Raw genomic sequence first — 20859 nt, forward strand, 5'->3', positions numbered from 1 at the left:
AAAATAAAGACATCCTTTTTTAAGCTTTTATTATTCTATTGATAAATGTGTCTTTCATAATGAGCAAACTTTTGATATGCTCCTCTAAAAGCTACTATGATAAAATAAAATGAACTTTAATTGTATTTTAATTCCAGAAAATTTTGACTCACACTTACAATGATAATTTGGAAACTGGGGCTACCCACCTGACTTTTTGAAGAAAAATTTTGATGTTATAGGAGCTATATAATTCGAGAATCATGTGAAAGTAGTTTGGCCTCTTCTGATAAGTCAGTTTGAAGTCGTTGTATATGTGGTTAAATGTACTTACCATTGGTATTTTGGGGAGATTAGGTAAGGGAAAAAAAAATGAAGAAGAGGTGGAAACTTTAAGAGCAAGGAGGGTAAACTTGCATAGAAATAGTTGAGGAAGATTTATTTATGGGCAGAAACCCACTCCTGGGAATATTTTGCACAATAATCACAATATATAATGTATACTGCTAGCTTGGTATATATATTTTAAATTATAGGCATCATTTTCTGAATGCCGATGTATGAGTTTATCCTATTACTAAGAAAATGACACTGAATGTTTACTTGCTAGCTCTTAAACACCATCCCGGACTTATATTTTATGCAATGTCAGTAAAGCCATGAAGTTGTGTGAAAGGGCTAGATTTACAATAGGTGTAAATTCTCTTAGGTTTGCTGGCTTTAGTTGCCATGTGATGTTTTTCAGACACTGAGGATCTGGCCAAGGAAAAGAAGGCAGTTTATTTTTTAAAAGTTACCTTTTGATCTGGTTGTATTTTAACACAGATTGACTTAAGGTGATTTGTAAAGCACTTTGTGATGAAAAGCATTATGGTGTCTTAATTTTGTGGTGGGGAAAAAATGTGTGTAATTGACACCTTTGGGAATATTGAAGTGTGATTTAACAGAGCAAGGAGTTAAATACAGTGTTATTGTGGTTGCTAGGCTTTTGCTACCTTCTTTTATGTGCTGTATTCAACTATATAGTACAGTCTCAGAAATACTTATACAAAACATACATAAACAAAAGTGGTGCTTCTCTTACAGTTATAATATATATACATCTTTGCCAAGAAAATTACAGCACATAAAAGTCAATGAATATTTGAATTCAAGTATAATTGTCATAGTATTTGTTATGAAGTCTCAAGAAGTGCTGCTGTAGATTGTATGAATTGTTCAAATAGTCATGATACCTCTGTAAAAAGCTAAAGATTTAGAAAATGGAGGCACCTCTGGAATTGTGTGTATATATTTATGGATCCACAAGTATGTATGTTTTTGAATAAAAAATATGACATATAATTGAGAAGCATATGTTGTTTGAAAGCTTAACTGCGTGTCAACTTGATCTGGCAGGAGTTAAAGGGTCAATTTATCTGAACTGAAAGCTAGAGCTATGTGAGACTCCTAGCATAAAATTAAATATGGGTCTGTTACCTTTCTTATTGACTGTTGTCAAGATATATTTTCAAATTAAATTTGCTACTGTTAGTTTAAGCAGGGTGCTCTGAGCCTCTTGCAGTATTTTAAGGGAAACATGAAGTGGAGCAGAAGCAGTTAATTATCAAAGCTGGATGTGCTACTTGCAGAGTTTGTGTTTCTAGATGGCTGAACAGTTTGCTTTAGATTTTTTTTTTTTCCTTATTTACTCTACAAGGGATGAGCTGGCTGAATAGTATCCTTACTAAAAATGTTACCATAGCTTAGTGGGGAGCACCATAATATTTATGTTGTTTTTAAAGAAGAAAAGCTTAATTATTTAACATTGACTGGGTACTGAGAACTGTATAAATATTTCTATAAATTTCTGTGTGTTAGACGTACACTAAATAAATTACTGTGTCAGTGATGCAACATAAAGTTTGAAGCCTAGAGTTTGGGGTTTTTTGTTTAAATATCATGTTATAAATTCATATTTTTTCCTAGCAAAATAACTATCTGTGCCCTTTGGAAAATGCAGTGTCAGAATGAACACTGAGAATTTATGTTGAGTCTAAGTTCTGCACCTAAATAAAATACCAATGAGCCCTGAAGGCCAAATTCTCATAGTCCTGATGCCCATAAACAAATTCATACCTGGTAAAAAAATGCCCCTGGGTGTGATTAGATGATTCAGATGTATTAGGGGCGCACTCCAAAACCTGACTCTTACTGAAGAAACTTGACATTGAAACAATTTTGTTATATTTATGTAAATGAATGCAGAAGTGTTTCTGAAAGACAAAAAAACCCCAACCCTAACCTACAGTTATGAGGAAAAGCCTTCTGTTAGGTGCCAAGACACTTGATTTTAAGTGTGGAGAAGCAGGCACCTTTAGCTGGTGAGTCAGAGCTATAAGAGGTAGTAATTGGCTCCTAATTTGTATACCCTTTTACTCTGGGGATGTGCTTGTCTCCATCAACTGCTGGAGGCTTCAGGAGGTAGGCTGCTGAGGTAGGCACTGTAGCTAGATACTTCAGATTGTCACCGTCTCCTAAAAACTCCAGTCAAGACCTAGGAAGCAGATAGCAGCAGTTTCTCCCTATGTTTCTGGGCATACAGTGGTTTAGGTATCTACTGTTTATTACTATTATTTTACTTGCCTATTTCAAATTTAGTTGTGTTCATATGTTGGTTTTATATGTAACACTGGGGGGAAAGGAAAGAGCTATTTATTGCTAAACATGTTATTGTTGACTGTCAGTTCAGCAATGTCAGAAAATAAGTTGATTCTGTTTAAAATATCTCAGCTGAAACCTCTCCAGTTCATTTTTTAAGTACTTTGACCATAAAATAGATGTGTAAGTACTGCATGTATCCTGAAACCATGTAGCTTTAGTATGTGGCTGCTAGCTTCAGGAGATGCCCAGAATATATAAATTAATTGGCTGGAGCAAAACAGAGTTTGAATTAAAAAAACCCCAAACAAACCCAAAACAAAAACCCAAGAGGTTTTAAAGGACCATTGACCTTTTTTCCAAATTGCCTGGAGTAAAGTTCTCATACTGAAAATGGTATTAATTTATCTTATAAAATGTTAGTTTGTAAAATAAATGCCTCTTTAGCCGATCACTTTTTTCTTGAAACTCTAGCTTCTATCTTACGCCATCCTTAAAGGAAGATTCATTTAAAAAGTTAACTTTCAGGTTGTAAGACAGGTTCTTTACATGTTTTCTGCAGTGCAATGAACATACGTATTCTTGAGCATGAGCTTCTGTTTGGAGGTGGATCAAAAGAAATGGAAGAGGGAAATCAGATGCTTTTAAAGTTTTCTGTAGGCTTCTTGGGACTACTTAGAATTTTTTTTTTTAATGGTATTTTAACAGAGGCATGAAATGAGACTGCTAGATTCTTTTTTCTCTAAGCTGCTGTGTTCTTTTTACTTGAGGGATTTCAGGTGAGAAAAAACTGCACAGAATCTGAGGAGCTGGGATTGGAGTTTATCTAAGAAGAGTTCTTTGGAGCACAGCCTGAAGGGGGAGAGTTCTGGCCTTTTAATCAAGAACTGGGAAGAGTTAGTGTTTTCCAGTTCAGAACAGGGAAAAGAAGTTTTGAAGAACTTAAATTTAGTCCCCATGCATTCTGTGAGGAATCATGAGAAGTAGAAGACACTTCTGTAGGACAGGAGTGCAAATGGAACTCTGTTTAGCCTCCCTCAGAGGTTCTGACTCTAGCTTCCTGCTTTATTAACTATTAGAAGTATATTTTAAGTGATTTAGGAGTCTGAAACATGAACAAGGAAATGATTGTGAATCTTAATTACTGATACAAATTCACTACTTTTGCAAGTAGTCTATTGTACAAATTGATACTTTGATGGAACTTTATCAATGGAAGCCAAACATTGAAGATTAGGAAATACTCAATTTGACTAACATTTAATAGAAATATTTGGGCAAATTTATTTTTTTGACGTAATGGCTGGAAAGTTAATGGGAACATAGACAAGGTTAGCTGATGCTTTGTTCCATTCTTTGGCTCATTGGCTAGAGGTCCACAGAAATTAAGGCTTTTGTTGTGGATATCCATATGCCACATTTAGAAATAAAGGTGGTATGTATTTCCCTGTGAAATGCACATTCTGTGCATGTTAACCCAGCATTAGTAAGTGCAGTGCATATATTCAGTGCTTTTGTTTGTAGAAGATTGAGTCCCTAATCTATAATCTGGGATTTCTATTTCAGTGTGGTTCTCTATGTATTTGCCTGTGGTTTGAGTAACCTTTAGCCTTCAAGGTTTTAATTTCTCCAGAATTAGTCTTGCTGCGAGGCACATGATGTGGGAAAATACACCCTCATGTGAGCCATGGCTGGGTTTTGGTTTTGTAGCTGCAGTTTTTGCTCATCTTTGTACCTATAGCTGCACACTAGTAGAATGTGTTGCAGGTACTGATGAATGTTTTGCCTAGTAATTGCCCGACTCTGCTGACATTCAGGTACTTTGCTTATGCAGGTATTAAGATTAGAAGGTTAGTTGCTTGTTTAGTCAGAAGCAGGGTGAAATGTTATGATTTGTGTTAAAATGGTAAAACCCATTTTTGTAATGGCTTCCTCTAACTTTAAGAAAAAAAAACCCTAATAATGAAATTACAGGAGATGTTATTACCCCAAATTGCACCTGAGAAAGAAATCCCTTGTTCAGTGTGGCTTACTTATATCACGACATTTTTGAAGTAGTCACATCTGTCAGGTGTTTTTATGCCAGTGGTGAATAACAGCTCTGGGATACCTTTTTGATCTCACATCAAAATAAAAGAAATTAATGGGTAAGCAGCAATGCAGTTTGAAATGCTGTCAGCCAATCTGTGAGTCACACATAGTTGAATTTTTGTAATAAAAGACAGTGCATGGTATAATAATGTCTAATAACCGTAATATTTTGCATTTCAATAGCACCTTTCATCTAAGAATCTCAAAGTGCTTTACAAACATAAATTCACAATAAACTCATTAATCCTCACAGTTCTCCTGTGAGATGGTAGGTAAGTATTACCCTCAGTTAAGATTGAGAAACTGAATCATATGAAAGCTGACTGAACGGCTGGGATAGGTAGAGCAGGGTTATCTTGCTTCTGCTACCTTGTTCTAGCTATTAGGCCGTAACTTGGTGTTGTTACATCAGTGTAATAACAGCTTGTCAAATAAAGCTTATCAGTTTGGCTGATAAGAAATAAATATATTGGGGTAACATTCCGAGGTTCTTGTTCTGAGACTGACTCAGGAGTGCATTGTTTGCTCCTGCACTGAGCCCAGTCTTAACTGGAGTTACCTTTGGTCATGAAGTGTCAATTTTGGTTCCTTGTGTTGTCACATTAAAAAGCCATTCAGAGTACTGCAGTGCCTTTACACCTCTTTGCATTTAATTTTGAGGTTATTGTCCAAAAGGGACGTTGTATTTTCACAAACCAAATTTATTATAATCCTAATAATTGTTTTTCTCACATTATATGGAACTGAGCTTTAATTTTCAAATGTGGGTAGACATGTGATATCCAAATTTCAGCCAGTGCAATCATGTTTTGCGCTTTGGGGCATAATTACACTTTTCGAAATACTTGTAATGATTTGGGATTTGTAGTATGGATGCAGGAGAAAATAATGAATAAATAAACCGAACAGCATTAAATTCCGTATTTAGAACTGAAATTAGTTTAAATCATTTAATCTTCATTTGCCTTGGAAATAAAATAACTTTAATTCTAAATATTAATATCTGTACAAGAGTTTCCTGTAGTGTAAAGGTTCCAGTTTAGATTCACAGTTCTTACTTGATACAGATTATATTTTTGAGGAACACCCCATAGAGAAGCCCTTTGACATCTTTATCCAGATCCTCAGCTGGTGTGCTTTGGTAATTATCTATATACCTCTGTGGAGTTACTGGTACTCTGGGGCGTAGTCTTTGTGTCTTCCTTGTTCCTCTTCCATTTAGCTAGACTGGCTGTAACATTTCATCACTTTTTAAGAAAAATTCATCATTGATCTCATGATATGGTGATTAAAATTATATTGTGTCACGGAAAGATATTAGAAGTCCAGTGCTTTGAGGACAATGTCCTCGTATTTTAGACTCCAGCCATCCTTTTTGGCACTGTTTTCTCGTTCTTTTATACAGTGTATCATAATTATGGTCCCGCATGATAAAAAGATTAATAAACTTCCTGTTTGGATCTTAGAACTCAGGAGGCGTACAGTGTGTGTAAAAGGAAGTACAGGATTTTATTAACATCTTTTGAAATTTTTTTTAAAGATCCTATGGCTGCAGTTGATGAAATGTGCAGACCATTGCAGCTCTGTCAGTTCAAAGACTATGGGCTATATTTATATTTCAGCTGAGGAAATATTTCTTTGAAATGAGTTTACTGATAGTTTAAAATTAAACAGACATTGATGTGAGGATTGCAGAACTTAAATGTATGAAGAATTTACAAATTGCCATATGTGAATTAACCCTTGGTAACTGTCATGTATGTAGTATTGCACTGCAGCAAATAATGGAAGGTAAATCCAAGACATTTTAGCATATCTTAGCATGTAATTCTGCATAGTTGTGATGTTTTGCTTCGTGAAGATTACATTTATTTACCAGAAAACAGAATATTGGCATTTGAAATATTAGGCTGTCACTGTGTTCAAACTATATAGAAAATAATCCTCCTTTTTCCTTTCTAGGGTATATTTCAGAAATCGCTGGGTAAAGACTGTCCACCCAGTTGTGCATCAGTACTGTTTGATTTCAAGCACACATTCCACCTTTCAGATGCCACAGAAAGAAGACATTCTTAAGCAACGAGTAGTAGTTGTTACTTTAAATACATCACAGTATCTATGTCAACTGGATCTTGAACCAGGTAAAATAATTTCTAAACAAGAAGTGTTCATGCTTGAGAATTATCTTCCTCTTATCAGTGTCAGTTACTTAACCAATTCTTTGAACTTTTAAAAAATAAACAACGATTATCTTAAAATGGTCTTACCATTTTTTAATGAATAAATGTTTATTACAAAACTATAAACTGCTGGCATTCAAATTAACCTTTTGCTTATTCTGTTTTTTCCTTACTTAAAAAAAAATTAAAGAAACAGTACTATCTATGATCTGGTCTTGCTGAGATCCAAGAGGGAAAATTCTGTTTGAGATTCTGTCTCTGAATATTATGCTCATTAAGGTCATTACTCAGTGGAGCATGTAAGCATAAATACATGCAGAGAGCTTTTTTTTTCTTGTTTTGTAAATTGTTTAGCTTTGCAAACAACTCCCACACATACAAGCCCATGCTATGTTAACGTGATACTTCTAGAGTTGTTTTCTAAACTGAAATATATTAGACTGATTTTTTGGGGGCAGAGGCTGCTTAGGTTTTACTGTTCTCTTGATCTGCAAATGAAATTCATCTGCTTTTTGGAGAATGTGGAATTTCTTTACAGAAGTTGTTACAGTTAGTTTTTTATGGCTGTGTTTAGGCATTTGTTGCAATAGAGAAAACTAATATGGAATTTATGGTAAATATTTTCAGATCTTTATGTGGAAGTAACTGCTTTGTTTGGCAGTGAGCTTTGTACAGTCATGCTATAGTAATGTGTGTGCAGCTGTATAAAATTCATGTTTTCCAAAGAAAATTGGTACATTTTCACATATATAGTCTTAATTGGATGGTACACTAAGTCCTCTAATACTTTGTTTTGAACTTTAATATATATCAGTGTATAAAAGCACTTCTATACCTATGCTGAATTTACATTTCATAAAATGTAAGTCTACTGTGGCACAGTTTTTTTTCAAGTGCATGTTACCCAGTGCGTAGATTCCCACCCACCCAACAAACCTTTTGGTCCAATATTATCATATTGAATTTAAATTTTCCTTCAACTTTGTTCCTTTTTTCCCCCTGACATTCCTTAAAGTCCATAACCAGCAAAGTGCTCAGGTATGTGTGCAATTTTAATGGGAAATTTAGTATATAAAATAGTTAATAGGACTCCAAGTACATGAGGAAGTCCTTTTCATTGTCATTGTCCAAAGCCTCATGGTGATGAAAAGGTTTTCAGATTTGAGAAACCTACTGAGGGAGGTCTGCCAAGAGACATTTCCTCCTGGTATAAGGAGAGCTCAGATAAGACACTTGTTTAACTTCACATATATCAGAAGAAAGAGGCAGATCTGTGGGCTGTTGCTAATGTCACTGGCAATCAGTTGACCACTGTTGGTCATTTTAAAGGGTTTGAAAATTGTTTGTGTGGTTTCTAGTAGTTGCTAGAAATTAATTTGTATAAGCCATACTGAATTTTTTCTAATTTTGTTAGTATCAGAATACAGAACTTTCAGTACAACTTCTTGTATTGTTATCAGTGTTGATTTTATCATATTTCAAGTTACATTTATTTGGTGATGTCTCTGTTTTACAGGTTTTTTTACACACATTCTGTTAGATGAAGCTGCGCAAGCTATGGAGTGCGAAACTATTATGCCTCTAGCATTAGCTAATAAAAACACAAGAATTGTCTTGGCTGGAGACCATATGCAGGTAAGAGCTATGGAATTTTTGAATGTAAAGTGCATACATATAATATTTGTATTTTCATATTTAAGTTATTTGCTCCAAATGTCTGTGGTATGTGAATACCTCATGATCTCTAACATAGACTCACAGTATTTCTGCTGGGAATATACTGTTGTCTCCATTTTATAGGAAGGGAATTGACACAAAAAATGTGTGAATTGTCTAAGGTTACATAGGAAATCTGTGACAGAACAGACTTGGGCCTGCCTGCCCAACCACTGAGCTATATGCAAGTAAAATTTCACTTTAAAGGGGGAAATGCATAAATTGTACTGGTCATGTAATAGATGGGGAAGCCAAGGGAAATTCAAGGGATGTTATTTGCATGAGATGTGGCGATAGTTACTATTACAGTCAGGGTAGGAGTTTCTCCTACTTTTTATGACTGGTGTTCCCTGTTGATTTTTTGAAAGAATCGAAGAATACGGAGAATATGTATTATGATTTAGATAACTTTTTTTTCATAGAAGCATCATAATCTGGTAAGGATTTGAACAAGAAATAGAGAACTGAAGCTAAGCAGTGCCTTTATGTTACGATATGCCTAGGAATTGCTTGGTTTAAAGAGTTTAAAACACTGATTATGCATGTCATTTTGCAGCCTGTAGGCATGAGGAAGCATTCTTGGAAAAGTCAACTTTACTTGCTTTGCTGATTTAGGCCAGATTTATTTGTTGTTATAGATTTGCCTTTAATTCTCTTGACATGTCACAATAACACTAGAGTGGATGTTTGCTTTGGTAAAGTAATAGAGTAGTGTTGCCACCTATGACTTAATACTACCACATCATTTCAAGTCACAATAATAGTAATCCCAAGGACTCAGTGCTTTTTAAATACAGATCTGAAAAGGGCTTTCTAAGAGATTGGAATTCTCACCACTTCAGGCTAGATGACATCAGCCCAGCTGGATGGCTGGAGTCTTGACTTGGCCTGTGTGTCCCAGGCTACATGTGTAAAGAGCTGTTCCATAGCTCAGGTTCTTACAGAAGCTACTCTGAGGCATCCAGTATTTAAATTTCAAGAAATAATATTTATTGGAAGTGAAGCTCAAACTCAGAATCTGAATCATATGTATTCAGAATGACCAAGTAGATTGGCTTAATTTCTACATTTTAAAATTCTATTTTAAAAATCTTTTTTCATCATCCTTGCTTCTGTTTTCCTGCTGTGATAGATGGTGTTTGTTAAACAAGCCCAGTAGTAGTTTAGTGTAGTAGTAACTGGGCTGCTTGGGTTTTAGATTTTTTTCTTTTTATTTCTTTCTATTTAACTTTTTAAAATTGTGTTACACATTTTTATATTTTCTGATCTGTACTACTTGTGGTAGTAACTTATCTGTAAAGCGATTGTCAGAGTAATGGTATAATGTCATTCAAAACACAGTGTTTGGGGGTTTTGGGGTGTTTTGGTTGTTGTTTGTGGGTGTTTTTGTTTTTTGTTTTGGTCAAACAGCTCTCTGCTTGGAGTTACTCATCTGTGTAAGCCACAAAGAAAAACCTTAGCTATAAGGGTTCTTCTCTTCTCTTTACATAGTTATTTAATGTTTTATTGTTCCTTTAAGAGCATGCTGGCCTTTTGTCACTTTTACAGTAGGAATGGGCATTTCTGTGGAATAGTCATGGTGTAAGTCTTCCAACTGTGAAGGTACAGTAAAAGTAAGGTTTCGTTTTTGTTTTGATGCAAAATGCTTATGTTGGGAGCACGAAATTCCAAGTCCACATGTTTAGTTACATTTTCTTTGTATGTGTGTGTCTATTACAGCTCAGTCCTTTTGTCTACAGTGAATTTGCCAGGGAAAGAAACCTTCATGTTTCATTGCTTGATCGGCTCTATGAGCACTACCCTGCAGAATTTCCATGCAGGATCTTGCTGTGTGAGAACTATCGCTCCCATGAAGCTATCATCAAGTAGGTGTGAACTTTTTCACTGTATCATGTGTTTCTTTGACTGGTGTGAGTGAACAAAATGACTCTTGAGCCAAGCACAGCTGAATGAACAGAGAAGCATTACATGTTTCTGTAATGAAATCTTAGTTGTTTCAAAGTTAATTATTAGAGTAATTCTTTGTTACTAGGTTGAAATTAGGTCTCCTAGAACAGACGCCAGGGGTTCAGTTAGCTCTATTACAGACCCCTCATTCAGCTGGGGATGCTTTGGCTGGCAAGACTTGCACACTAAGCCAGAGAAGAGCTGACTTTCCCTTTTTAACTGTTATGCAGTATACTTTATAGGGTCTGTGTTTCTCTGAACTGTTTCAGAATTTTAGAATTACTGGGGTGGATTATCTTGGAATGGTAAGCTACGTGCAATGTAAGGAACGTACAGATACACAACTATGGATAGAAAAAAATAGGTCAAATCTTGGGCATGATTCTTTCCCGTTGTCATCTTTTTTTACTATTTTCAGGCCACATTAATCAGTGGGTTTGCATTTTTATGCTATGATAAACTAATGGCTGCTAGTGTAGTGAGCTCATCCAGGAGCTGTGCTAGAAAGAATAAGTGCAATCATGGGGAAAAATGCTAAAGTTTAAATCCTGGCTTAAATATGTACTGAGGAATATTATGTTGGTATCTAGTCATACTAATTAGGTTATCACTGTGTTCAAAGCAAAACCAGAAGTATTTAAGTGCACTGGGGAATCAAAAGTAAGAATGTAACATAGTTTGTTACATAGCTTGTTCTGTCTTCATTTTGTGGACTTTGTAATTATACACTGAGAGATGCTAAGTTTTTTTTTTTTACACATTTCTTGAAATTTTAAGTTTGAAATGAGAGAGAATCTGAAAAGGAAGGGATTGTTTCAGCTTTTGGTTAGAGATCACTTCCAAGAAATGTGCCTCAGAAAGATCATGAAAATTCACTTCAACAGTTGGAGTTCAGACAGTGAGTTCCTAGAAAGATCCACTGTGTTGAACACCGAGGTAAGGATTGCAGAAATGCCAGTGGGGCTGGTTGGCTGTCTAGTGGGAGTCCGGTGTGCCTAATTCCACTAGAAAGTATTGCTTTGTGAAGGGAAGCCTGCTAAATACTCTCACGGTGGTCCCTTTAGGAGATTGTCTCAAGTCTACTTTTTTTTAATACTGTGGAATTCCCCCTGACAAATGGGACCATGGCACTTAAGACAGAAGTAAGTGTAGGAAGATGGTTCATGGTGGGCTCATTAATCACACCTACCTAACTGAAGAGACCGAAAGAAATTAAGGGAAGAACAAGCCATTAGTTCAGCCTGACTTTGGAGCAGTAATTGGAAAAAACAGTCCTTGTAGAAAGGGTGTTTTATTGTTTAATGAGAACTCATTACTAAGAATTAATTCACAGAAGAAATTAATTAAATTAATCTGCTCATTGGCAGCAGTGGACTGCTGCAACTCAGTCCACAGAAGAGTTTCATATTCTTCAGGATTGTCCAGTGTAAACCAGTTCTGGTCAGCAGTGGGCTGCAGTTTGATGATGATTTGGTAGCAGACTAGTTTCTTTAGCTTTTCTGTGACCAGTTATTTACATCTTAAGCTATGATAGTTGGAAACCTGAAAGAACTCGTTGGGCCCACTGACTGCAGAGTCTCTTGCTTTTGTTGTCTTAATGTCAGGCTGCGTTCGTGTTACTGCATCCACAGAGCTATATCCGAAGAACATTGAAGCTGGAGGCTGAGCATTCAAAAGTTAGATTATACCAGAATTCACTAATTAATGAAAGCCAGTACATGAGTTTAGCTCTGCTGTGCATGCAGTAGTACTACCGATGGTAATCTGAAGGCTCTTCTTGCTGGCTTTTTGTCGTGTTCCATTTGGTTTGCCTTCTTTCCTCTGACTTTTCACCATGGAAGTAGTTCTTGCTTCATTTCTTTTTTAGTCAGCCAGCTTCTGTGTGGCTGCTGCCAGCAGAGGAAGTATGTTCTGGTTGTGTTTCTGATGACTAACAACATAGATTGGTCTGGAGTAGAAGTCACAGGGGAAAAGTTTGCTTGAAAGCTGTACGCTTGGCCTGCACTGTTCTCAGTACGCATGAAACCTTTACTAAATTTGTCTTCCAAGTTCAGCAACTCTTAACTGATTTAAGTAGGCCCATCGTCCAGTCAGCCTGGGCAATAACCAGTTCAGACAGCAAGTGTTCCTTTTGCCCAGTTTCAAGCCACCAGAACTTCTGAGTGAAACATTAGTGACGCTGTTCATAACTTTGTCGAGCTTTAGATTAGAAGAACATACTGCCTTTGTAGAAAAAATGTTGGTAAAGCATATTTTTACTGCCTTCTGCTCCATCTGTAGTATGGTATGTAGTACCAGTTCAGAGAAATCACTTGAAGACGCCGAATAGCAATCAGTGGTTCTGTTTTCCTTATGAAATATTTTGTGTTTGCATATTTTATCAGTGAGCTCATATGTGGACTCCACATTTTATTGTTTTGCCTTGTTACAGTTATACATCCGAACTTTTCTATGAAGGCAAATTGATGGCAAGTGGAAAGCAGCCAGCACACAAAGATTTCTACCCTTTGACTTTCTTCACAGCACGTGGAGAAGATGTGCAAGAAAAAAATAGTACAGCTTTTTACAATAATGCAGAGGTAACTCTTCTTTGGCTTTATTCTTGATTGTTTTCTTAAAGCTCCGCTCTCCCCAAATTTATTGGTCTCTGCTCAGTGTAGGTGGAAGATGTAAATTGTCCTCTACTAGGAGAGGGGAACATGGAGTTTGCTAAACATGAAGTAGTGGACATTGCAATTGTAGTAAACTTTTCCACTAATTTATCTTCTTTTTTTTCTTTGCAAATTGCAAGCTTCATACAGTTCTTTCAGGCTCATTCTTCAGAATCTCTTTCCTGATCATTTTTGTGACATTCTGCTGGATGTATCTTAGCAACTGAGAGTAACTGCAATTTGAAGTAAAACTTAGATATCTGTGACTGTTGTAGAAATGTTCCCACTCAGATAAGAGTCCTCTGGAGTAACATTTCATATTAGCTTTAATATGTTTAGGATCAGTGACATTAATCATGTGCAGATGAGATTTTTTTTTTTAGGTGAGAACTTATTCTCAAAATGTTTGTTTCACATCGATTTATTTGTATTCTTCAAAAATTACTTTAATTTTCATTCCTTTCCTTGAGTTAAAAAAAAAAACAACCAAACCAAACCCCCAAAACCAGACAAAAACCAAACACATGCACCCCCCTCCCCTGAGTTGGTAATACTTTTCATAGTGGAAGATGCCTTTTTCCAGTCATCTCAAGTTAGGGGAGGGTTGACCCAGGTTCTTTTTTTCCCCACCAAAAAGATGTCTTAAGAAATGTCCTTGACATTTAAAGAAAAACAAAGAAGTATCACTAATTTTCTTAAATTTAGGAGGAATTTTAACTGGTTAGGTTGCAGTATAGCAGCAGTGTTTGTTATGAAGCACTGCAGAGCTGTCTGTTTCTCCTTGTTGATCAGGGTGCAGTTCTTCTGATGCACAATTTTTAACCTTTTTGTTGTTACTATGCTGCACTTGTTATGTATTCTGTGATGTATTAAAATACCTGCTTAAATAAGAAGCTCCAATGACTTCTGGACACATCACTGAAAAAAACTGAAGGCACCTGACTACTTCCATTAATCTACTTGGATTGCTTTGCCATTTAAAAAAAAGTTGTAAAAAACCTAAAAATATCTTCAGTGGCCAAGTAACTGTCTGAAGATTGTGAGTCATTAATAGCTACAGGCAGAAATGAAGGACAACAGCTGCTTAAACACCAACATGAAAAACTGAAATTCAGATCATGAGGGAGATTTTTGCTGTTTGACCCTTAATGGACATTTGCATTGGGGTATTTTATGGTTCATTGGTGCCTATACTGAGTATTAATCTGGAAAATACACTTTCCCTTTTTGGTCTTAATTCTAAAATTTCCTTCTGTGGTGTTAATTCTAAATACATCCAGAAGCTATATGCTTTCAGAGAAGCTTGCCAAAATACCTGCAAAAGATCATTAAATTTGTGCTATGGTTTTTATAGATATCAAAGTTTATTCTAATATCCTTTCTCAGTAGAACGAGCTTTTAAATACAAGAATTTATGTTGCAAAAAGGTATATTCAGGACTTGTTCAAAAACAGTCACATATTTTCACTGCCCTCTGAAAATCTGAAATTATAAAAAATAAACTATTTGTGACTTTTAAAAGATTAGCAGATCTTTTTGCTCTATTAGTTTCCTCCTGATTTTTTTAAATTCCTGAGTTTTTCAATAAACTGTTCCAGTTTACATCAAGTTTTAAAAAATAAATACTCAAATGAATGTGTGTCATATAATCAGACCTTAGATACTAGGAAGTCAGCATAAAACAACAGACTTTTATAGCAGTTATGAACTTTATACTATTGTACATATCTGTTGTGATTTATATAACTTCTCATGTTCCTGAAATGTCCATAAAAGTCCCTAGAATTCCCACTTTGCAGAAGAGATAATATAAAAGTGAAGAGCATTAAATTTATTTTTAACTCTCCCTTCCCACAGCCAAAGAGAACTGGATGAATAGGGAAGAGAAGAAAATTAAGAATACTTGAGGTTCTTGTAGGAAAGACTATCTGCCTCGCTTCCAGTAAGAGGCCGAGCTTGCATTTTTGATGCTATAGGAAACCTGCATTTATCCATTATCATGCATTAAATAGCTGGATAAATATTTATTGAATGACAAATTGACATTTTTTAAATGACATATTGAATATAAATGGTAAAAAAAAAAAAAAAAAAGAAACCACAAACCTTCCATAAGGTTATTCAGAAATACCTTCTGTAGTGCATATCTCTATTCAGTGTGTTGAAACAGAACCTGCTACGCCTGGTGCTTTTTGACAGGAGGTTACTTTAAGCCTGTCTCCTCACAGGAGGAGGTTTTCAGGTTTTATTACTCATTAGTCTTCTCAGATAGCACACTTTAATAGTATTTCATAGAGATGAACTAGCAGTTGATGAATAATCTGAAACTCCTGATGGTATCCTTTGGAATGGGAAGCGATTGTGCTCTGGTATACATATTCTCCATATATAAAATCCAGAATAAAAAGAAAATAATCCCTATTTAGGCAGTATATTTACTTAGGGAAATTAAAGTATGATAAGAAGGGTCCTACTGCACTTGACATTTTCATAGGAACACAATTATGAAAATTAAGATTATAATTTCTCAATTTGTACTTTAAAGGTGGCATTTTTGTGGGCAAACTTTTATTTCAAGATTTAAAAAAGGTACTGTATAGTAAATACATTGTTTTAATACATGATATTTTAGAGTATTAGAACGCAATAATATTACTGCTTGTTCAGTAAATCTACATAATACTGTGTCATGTAAATGTTTCAGAGCTTTAAAATTCAAATTCTCTTTCTGTATCAAAGAATGGTCTTCAGTGGAGCATACTTTTAAGAATTCTGACTTTCTTTTAAGGTGTTTGAAGTAGTAGAGCGTGTTGAAGAATTGAGAAGAAAATGGCCTGTTGCCTGGGGCAAATTGGATGATGGCAGTATAGGTGTCGTAACACCTTATGCTGATCAAGTGTTCAGAATTCGGGCTGAACTTCGGAAAAAAAGACTGTCTGATGTCAGTGTAGAGAGAGTGCTAAATGTTCAGGGTAAGTAATAGTTATATGTCTCCAAGATATGCTAAGGAAGTGAAAAATGTAACTGGTGAAGTTAAGTAAGACTTACTAAAATAATCTTAAAATGATCAGAACAAAAGGAGAGCTGTGATATAGTCGATAAAAATCAGCGTATCAAAATGAAACTGGCAAGTACGCCGATTAGATGTTATTCCGACAATGAAAACCAAACCAATAAATTCATGGATGTGAGATTTATCTTTTTTCAAAATCAAGTTCAAGCTTACTTAAAAAATACATTGATTGAGTGAGTGAAAAATGTGAAAACTGATGGATTTTTATCGTAAGGGGAAAAACAGAGTTCCAAATAAAAATGTAACAAGGCTTTAGCCTCAAAATGTTTTACTGATTTTTTTTTTTTTTTTTTTCCCTCTGCATTTGTGGAATAAACTGTTAAAAGAGATCCACAAATTTAGGTATTTGTTCCTAGAATCACATTGATAACAAGAATTTTGTGTAGGCATAGCCTGTTGCTAGGTTGCACTTTTAGTCAGTAATAAACAAAGGAAGATAATAAAGTAACTGAGTGACAGTGAGTGGAGTGTTCTGTTATTTCATGGCAGATATTCATATATTTGAGAAATTTTAAAGTATGAACCAAGAACTTTTTTTTTTAAGGTAGAATCAATAATTCCAAGATTTGTTATTGGCTGATTGGCAATGTTGTAAAGATAATTAACGTTTCAGAAAGTTCTGGAGTGATTAATATCAAGATGAAAAATAAGTTTTTTAAAAAGGAAATATTCTTGTAATAGAATATGCTATTTATAGTGCATCTTCTAAAATTTTTAAATCTTATTATTCTTGCATAAAGCTCGTCATGTGAAGGGTAGCTATCAGTTCTTCAGAATATCTAGGTGTGAAATGTGGCTGGCAAGTGCAGTGGTCTGATTGTGTTACTAGCAGAAATAGCTACAATTATCTCAGATATTTGTTTTTTGTTTCGTTTTAGGAAAACAGTTTAGAGTTTTGTTTCTCAGCACAGTACGAACACGGCATACATGCAAACATAAGCAAACACCAATTAAAAGGAAAGAGCAGTTACTGGAGGATTCAACAGAAGACTTGGATTATGGTTTTCTGTCTAATTACAAACTTCTCAACACTGCCATTACAAGAGCACAATCCTTGGTAGCTGTGGTGGGAGATCCTATTGCTTTATGTTCCATTGGAAGATGCAGGTACTTTATATATGTTCCTTAGTTAATTGGGGCTAAGGATACTAGAAAACGTGTTTACCTATGACTGATGGATTTAATAAAATGATGGATGTTCTTTCAGGTGCCAAATAAGACACAATATATTTAAACCCTTAAAATAACTGTATAATGAAATTGAAATTCTTCACATTTATATCCACAGAAATACCATAAAGCTTGACAGTAGCAATTGAAGATGCTTAATTTTATTTTCTAGTGGGTTTTTTTTGGTATACCTCTTACAAGTTTAAATAAAAGTAATATATAATTTGGAGTTAAACATTATGATGTAATTTCACAGTTGAATATTATGGCAGTTGTATGAAGGCAGAAGGCCATTATTTAAAATGGTCTTGAAAAACATTATTTATGTTTTTATATGTCTTCGTGACACTAGGAAAAAAACTTGTCAAGATTTGAGCGAATTCACTTTTTATAGACCTAAATGAAGAAATGTGGAAAAAGCTAAGAGATGTAAACACTGAGATTAAGGATACCAAGTTCTTGTTCTTCAAAGGTTTATTTTCCAGTGGAAGAGCTGAAATGTTGAGATGATCAGAGATTAAACCCCGAGCCTTATTTCTCAAAGAAAAGAAACACTGCGCTGACTACATTATTAAAATAAAGCTAAAAATACGTATTAGTCAGTTGTTATATCTATGTTGTATTCTACTTTCCTGAGCAGTATTCTTCTGTATTGAAAATGGATGTGATTTTCAAAGATTAGAATTGAAAAACCCAAATGGAAACCAAACCTTTGTTTACTGTATTTATGAAATATAACCTGAGTTTAACCACTTAGCTGCTGGGGACGCATCAAGAGTATCTATACATTAATATAGTGATCTGCTCTAAACTGCTAATAACATCTTATTAAAAGAGAAATAATGATTGTGGTTTTATTTCACTTTTCCCATTACCTGCTTGTTTTTTTTAGAGATGATCTGGTTTATGTAACTCACTGATGAGAAAGGGCTCTGTGCTTCCCGAGCACTTGATCCACAAATGATGAGTGTCTGTTACAGTCTGCTGGTGCAGTCTCTAGTTCATCAAATTATGCTGCAGAGATACATGACTTCACTGTAGAGGTTGCCATGCTGTGCTGACAGATTTCTCCTACTGCTTGTTCAGAAATTACTTAGTTGATAAATTTTGCTTCTCTCCCTACATTGGAGTTCAGCATGAACAGCGTTACCTAAGTCAGAGAATTAAGTTAATCCCTAGTTAGTCTAGCTAGCACCTAGGACCGTTATTGGTTCTCTAACCATTTGTCTAAATACAGCTTTTGTTGGAGAACGACCATGTGTCTCATTCTCTCTAAATCCCAGTGAGAAAGATAATGTCTTGAATTTTCATGTAAGCCTGAGTGTTGAGGTTTTAAATTAGATACCCAAAGGCGACCCAGTTTTCAAATGTGGGGGCTCAGCAGTTTCTCCAAGTATGGCTCCTTCAAACTATCTGAAATAGGGCCTGCAAAAGGGTCCTAAAATAAAAGTATAAGCTATCAGCATGCTACATAAGTTGCAGTCTTGGCAGTTAGGGATTGAGTTTGCCTTTGGAAGACCAGCAGTTGTTTATATATGTATAGCTGTTTGAAATTATAAAACAAAAAGATAATTAAGAAACGAGCACTGGAGCTTTAGTAAGATGTATCTCAAACTTTCCCTTTAATACACCATTGTCTTGTTTCACTGAATAATTGAACATTCACTCTTTGAAAATAGTGCTGGAGGGGCTCAGGCATGCTGCTAGAAAGATAGTTCTTTTTTAGTACAACAGGAGTATAGAAGTCTGAAAGAAGTGACATTTCGTTAGGAAAAACAGACCTCAAAAAAGTTTAGAGAGTACTTGGATTTTATAAATATTCTAATACCTGTCAAAATCAGTCAAGACTCTGTAATAATAGTTGTAGAGAGCTCTGTGAAGTGTGCCCAGGGTAATCATTACGTTTCTGTGTGTTACAATCGGACTAGACAGGGCTGTTTTGGCATACACTCCCTTTAAACTCCAGAGCACCCTGTAAGACACAGACAGCAGTATTTTATTCTCTGTTCTTACACCTCAGTACAAGTGTTCCATGTGTAGAGAGACTGCTTGGGGCATTTTAAGCAAAAGTGGATGGGTCTCAGTGGATTTGTGGTACTTGGCAGTAGGTTTGGTAACTGAATTGATTAATTGGAGGGAGTTCCATCATTAAAGCATCCCAGTGAAGTATTTAATTTTAGTTTTTAATCCTCACTTGCAAGATATATTTGCCTCACAGTGAAATGCAGAAAAAGGGCCATCTTGCATCCTGAATTTTAAAAGAGCGTTTCTTGCCTTTATAAAAATCACAACAGAAGGTGGGCTTTTAAGGAAAAAGATTTTGAATTTTTAAATACATCAGTAACATTACAGTATTCATGCAAGAAAGACATTTGTTCTTTTCCACAAAGCCAGCTACTCAGCAAAATGTGACACTGCTGTGAAAATTAGTGCGCAGCAATCTCTCATTTTACAGGTTTTGGGGAAATACCAGTGCTTGCTTATAGGCCAGACCTTATTACTGAAGGGTGAATTACAATGAATTATAGTCAAGCACACTTTTAAGATCACTGTCTTTTTAATACTCTTTTTCAATAACTTTCATTACTCTTGTTTTTTTTGAAAGAGAACAGCTCAATCAGTTTTTTTTAAAGTGACATCTTCAGACCTATTTAAATATCTTGTAAGCTTAAGTAACTTCACCCCAAAAGTTCCTTTGAGGTTAAAAAAAAAAAGTTCTAAGTGTAAAATTTTTGTATAGATCCTGATAAAAATGTAATGACTTTTTTAATAAGCAATAGAAAGACATGTCATGAGCAAGCAGAAGACAGGTAGGAATGTTCTTTTATTACATGGTTTAAAGAACCCCTCCACCCTCCAAAAAGTTGGATACAGAATTTTCATAAAGTCATTTGTCATCCGATGGTTGTCTTTCTGGCTTGAAATTTCTTCTATATGTTATAGAAATATCTGTCCCACAATAAAATGTATGGTTTTATTTGTTTTCCACCAGAGGATCTCAAAGGCCCTCTAGATACTCCTGACGTATTAATCTTCACGTGACTCTTAAGTGTTTCACAAGAGTAGTTTTGAGGGTATATCTCAACTTTCGTATTTGTGACACTGGAACTGAATGATCTACCTAAATTAATGGAATCTTTTTGGTGTCTTCTGGGACTCAGAATCTATATAATCCCTGTGACTCTCTGAGCTTTAATAAGTTCCATAAATCATATGCTTTCCAGAATTTTAAGCATTGTGTTTACTGTGTTTAGTTTTCTAGGAAAGAATTCCAAGTTAGACCTGTCCATGACATTAATAATAAATGTGCTATACACCCAGTGCTGCGATCTGATATGTATCGACAGACCCATGTGTCGTATTTTAAATGACCGGGGAGCTTTGCATTATGCTGTGAGGTTCAGATGCATGG

General features: G+C 35.2%; 1 protein-coding gene across 5 annotated transcripts in view; it reads left to right on the forward strand.

Annotated features, from left to right (window-relative positions):
* HELZ (helicase with zinc finger) overlaps positions 1–20859 on the forward strand; it is a 93215-nt gene that overhangs the window by 51732 nt on the left and 20624 nt on the right. For all 5 annotated transcript variants that reach the window (XM_074847394.1, XM_074847392.1, XM_074847393.1 and 2 more), the window contains 6 exons: positions 6673–6851; positions 8407–8525; positions 10326–10471; positions 12985–13132; positions 15993–16176; positions 17156–17384. In XM_074847394.1, the coding sequence (XP_074703495.1) occupies positions 6673–6851; positions 8407–8525; positions 10326–10471; positions 12985–13132; positions 15993–16176; positions 17156–17384 (1005 nt within the window). The remainder of the gene's footprint in view (positions 1–6672; positions 6852–8406; positions 8526–10325; positions 10472–12984; positions 13133–15992; positions 16177–17155; positions 17385–20859) is intronic.

This window comes from Strix aluco, chromosome 21, assembly GCF_031877795.1.
Source record: "Strix aluco isolate bStrAlu1 chromosome 21, bStrAlu1.hap1, whole genome shotgun sequence".
NCBI lineage: Eukaryota > Metazoa > Chordata > Aves > Strigiformes > Strigidae > Strix > Strix aluco.